Raw genomic sequence first — 3069 nt, forward strand, 5'->3', positions numbered from 1 at the left:
AAGATAATTCTTGTCTACTATCTAGTGAGTGAATACCCCTCTCCCTCCCTCCCCACCCTCATAACCATCAAAGAATGTTTTCTTCTGTGTTTAACCCTTTTCTTGAGTTCTTATAATAGTGGTCTTATACAATATTTGTCCTTTTGCGACTGACTGAATTCACTCAGCATAATGCCTTCCAGATTCCTCTGTGTTATGTTTCATGGATTCATCATTGTTCCTTATCGTTGCGTGGTATTCCATTGTGTGAAGCAGTATCATTTATTATTGTGTTTTAGGTGAAAGCTTACATAGCAAATTAGGTTCCATGACATTGATTACAATTTTTACAATGTGTCAGCATTCTCATTATTTCCATTCTTGTTTGTTCTATTTCTGCTGATCTAGCTTCCCTTCCCCTCCTTGCCTTCTCAGTTTTGCTTTTGGGTAAATGTTGACTGTTTGGTCTCATATAGTTGACTATTTAAGGGAGCAGATTACTCATGGGTGATGTTGTTTATTTTATAAGCTAGTTTATTATTTGGCTGAAAAGGTGACCTCCAGGAATAGCTTCACTTCCAACTTTAAAGGTTATCTCAGGGCGATCGTCTCGAGGGTTTCTCTAGTCTCTATCGGTCCAGTAGGTCTGGCCTTTTTTAGGAATTTGAATTTTGTTCTACATTTTTCTCCCATTCTATTTGCGACCTTCTATTGTTTCCCTGCTCAGAATGGTCAGAAGTGGTAGCCAGGCACCACCTAGTTCTTCTGAGTTCAAGTTAGAAGAGTCTATGGTGCGTGTGGGCTATTAGTCTTATGGGCTAGTTTCTTCTTTGAGCCTTTGATTTGCTTCATTCCCTTTTACTCCACATGAGTAGAAACCGATAGTTGTATTTTAGGTGGTTGCTGTCAAGTTTTTTAGACCCCAGATGCTACTCACCAAACTAGGATGTAGAACATTATCTTTGTGAACTATGCTGTGCCAATTGACTAAGTTGTCCCTGGAGACTATGGTCCTATGCCTTTCAACCCAATAAACCAATCCCATGAGTTGTTTGCATATGTCTAGGAAGCCTCCGAAACTGTGCCCCCTATGTGTTTTGTTATATATGTGGGGATACATAGAGCACACACAAATGTGTATATACATATGCCTACAGATACACGTATACATGCACATGCATTTACTCGCATATGCCTCTTATACACATACATGCATACATATCTACCTATATAACCACACATATAGTTTTGTTTATTACAAAATTGTATGTGTTCTAGCATTTACCAAAATTAACCCTATTTCTTGTGTATATACCTTTTGTTTTTGAAGCCCCCTCCCTTTCCTTCCGTGCACTCAGCACATTTTATGATGGTATGTTTTTTGCATGATGATTTATTTACTATCTGTCTCCTTCACTGGACTGTAAGTTCTGTGAGGGCAGGAATCATGGCTGTCTTGCTCATTACTGTGTCTTCAGCTCCTAAAATTGATGCTCCATCAACATTAGTTCAATAAATAACTGAGGTTGAATTCCCATGTGACTGAAGCCCATTGGAGAGGAAGAGCAGAAACACCTCCCTTTCCTGCTTCCTTCATTCAAGCAGCCGTATTGATTGATCATCCCTGGGTGCCAGATGCCATGCCAGTGTTGGGGACAGAGCGATGAACAAGATATTTACAGCTGCTGGTTTGGGGGAAGGATCAAACCAGTTGTCTTAAGGAGGCTTTGAGGGCAGGAATCTGAGTCTCATTCCTGCCTACAGTTCCAGGAGGATGGATTCCTGGTTCTGGAAGGATTCCTGTCTGCAGACGAGTGTGTGACCATGCAGGAAAGGATTGGCAAGATAGTGGCCAAGATGGACGTCCCTCTGCATTGCCGCACTGTATTTCCCCCTGGGTTAGAGGGGCAGTTCCAAGGCCAGGTAGGTGCCAGGGGCAAACGAAGATTGGATCTGGTCTTCGATAGGGGTGCTCAGCCCCCAGCCAGAATGCCCGCCTGGAAAGGAAGACCCCAAGACCCATAGGCTCTTTCGGATAACAGACCGGGGTCTGAGGTGTTCGTGTGCCAGGCACCATGAATGTATAAGGTAGGTATTATTTGTCCCCATTTGACAGGTGGGGAAAAGGAGGCTCCGGCTGGCAAGCCTTGCCCTAAGCGGCATGGTTAGTAATTGATAGAGGTAGGATTTGAACCCAGATCTGCCTGATACAAGTACTATCCTTCTGCTGTACTTCCTCAGTAGTTCTCCTGCCACAAAGAGTAAGGTTGCTGACCCAGAATGAGCCAAGTGATTCTAATGGGCCCACCTGTATAAGTCTTCTCCCCCAATGGCACTAGACTCTGCTTATTTCCCCCCAGTTTGAGACGGATACATTGAAACTCAAAGGGGGTTCTCCCACTGAGTTCTTGTAACCCTTTGTGCTATGATCTGACTTGATGAGCCTGTTTGTGGCAGTGCAGCCAAGGAGAAGCACTGGTTCAGACACACCAGAGGGGCTCATGCACACTCACGCCAAGGAACTCCTCCCATCTGGTGGAGACAGAGGGCATTACAGTGGCCAGAAGCCTTGCATCCCAGAGAACAGGGACTTGAACTACCTGGATAAAGGGTTACAAAAAGACAGTTTCCTCTAAGTAGTTTATCTACTTTGGCCAACGGCTACCTTCCAGGTGGGGAAAGATGAGATGGGAAGTCCTGCGGCCAGAGATAGTCACCCAAGGGCTGGAGGGAGTGAGGGTGCCAAATCTTGTGACCTACAAGCTGCTGAGAATGTTCCAGATATCAGAGGGTGGGTGGGTGGAGGGAAGGATGGGAGAAGAAAGTGTATATATCCTGATTTATAACCCTCAACATTGACATATTTTGCAAGACTGAAATGGGAACTCAAAAAAAAAAAAATTGCTGGGGGTCCTGTCTAGCTCTCCTTTCCAGGTTAGCTCCACATTTCATTCTCTGAGTTATTTTATAACTCTGCAAGCTGTGTGAAACTGATAATAATGCATATGATATTGTCTGTAGAAATGGATATGAATGGTGTCATATTTTTGGTGACAATTATTGCCCTGTGGAGTGGCTGATTTTTTATCT

At 43.8% G+C, this 3069-nt stretch overlaps 1 protein-coding gene across 2 annotated transcripts in view; it reads left to right on the plus strand.

Annotated features, from left to right (window-relative positions):
- LOC101357627 (phytanoyl-CoA dioxygenase domain-containing protein 1) overlaps nucleotides 1-3069 on the plus strand; it is a 14402-nt gene that overhangs the window by 3786 nt on the left and 7547 nt on the right. For both annotated transcript variants that reach the window (XM_004375738.1, XM_004375739.1), the window contains exon 2: nucleotides 1744-1902. In XM_004375738.1, the coding sequence (XP_004375795.1) occupies nucleotides 1744-1902 (159 nt within the window). The remainder of the gene's footprint in view (nucleotides 1-1743; nucleotides 1903-3069) is intronic.

The sequence above is a fragment of the Trichechus manatus genome, unplaced genomic scaffold (assembly GCF_000243295.1).
Source record: "Trichechus manatus latirostris isolate Lorelei unplaced genomic scaffold, TriManLat1.0 scaffold00038, whole genome shotgun sequence".
In the NCBI taxonomy this organism is placed as follows: domain Eukaryota; kingdom Metazoa; phylum Chordata; class Mammalia; order Sirenia; family Trichechidae; genus Trichechus; species Trichechus manatus.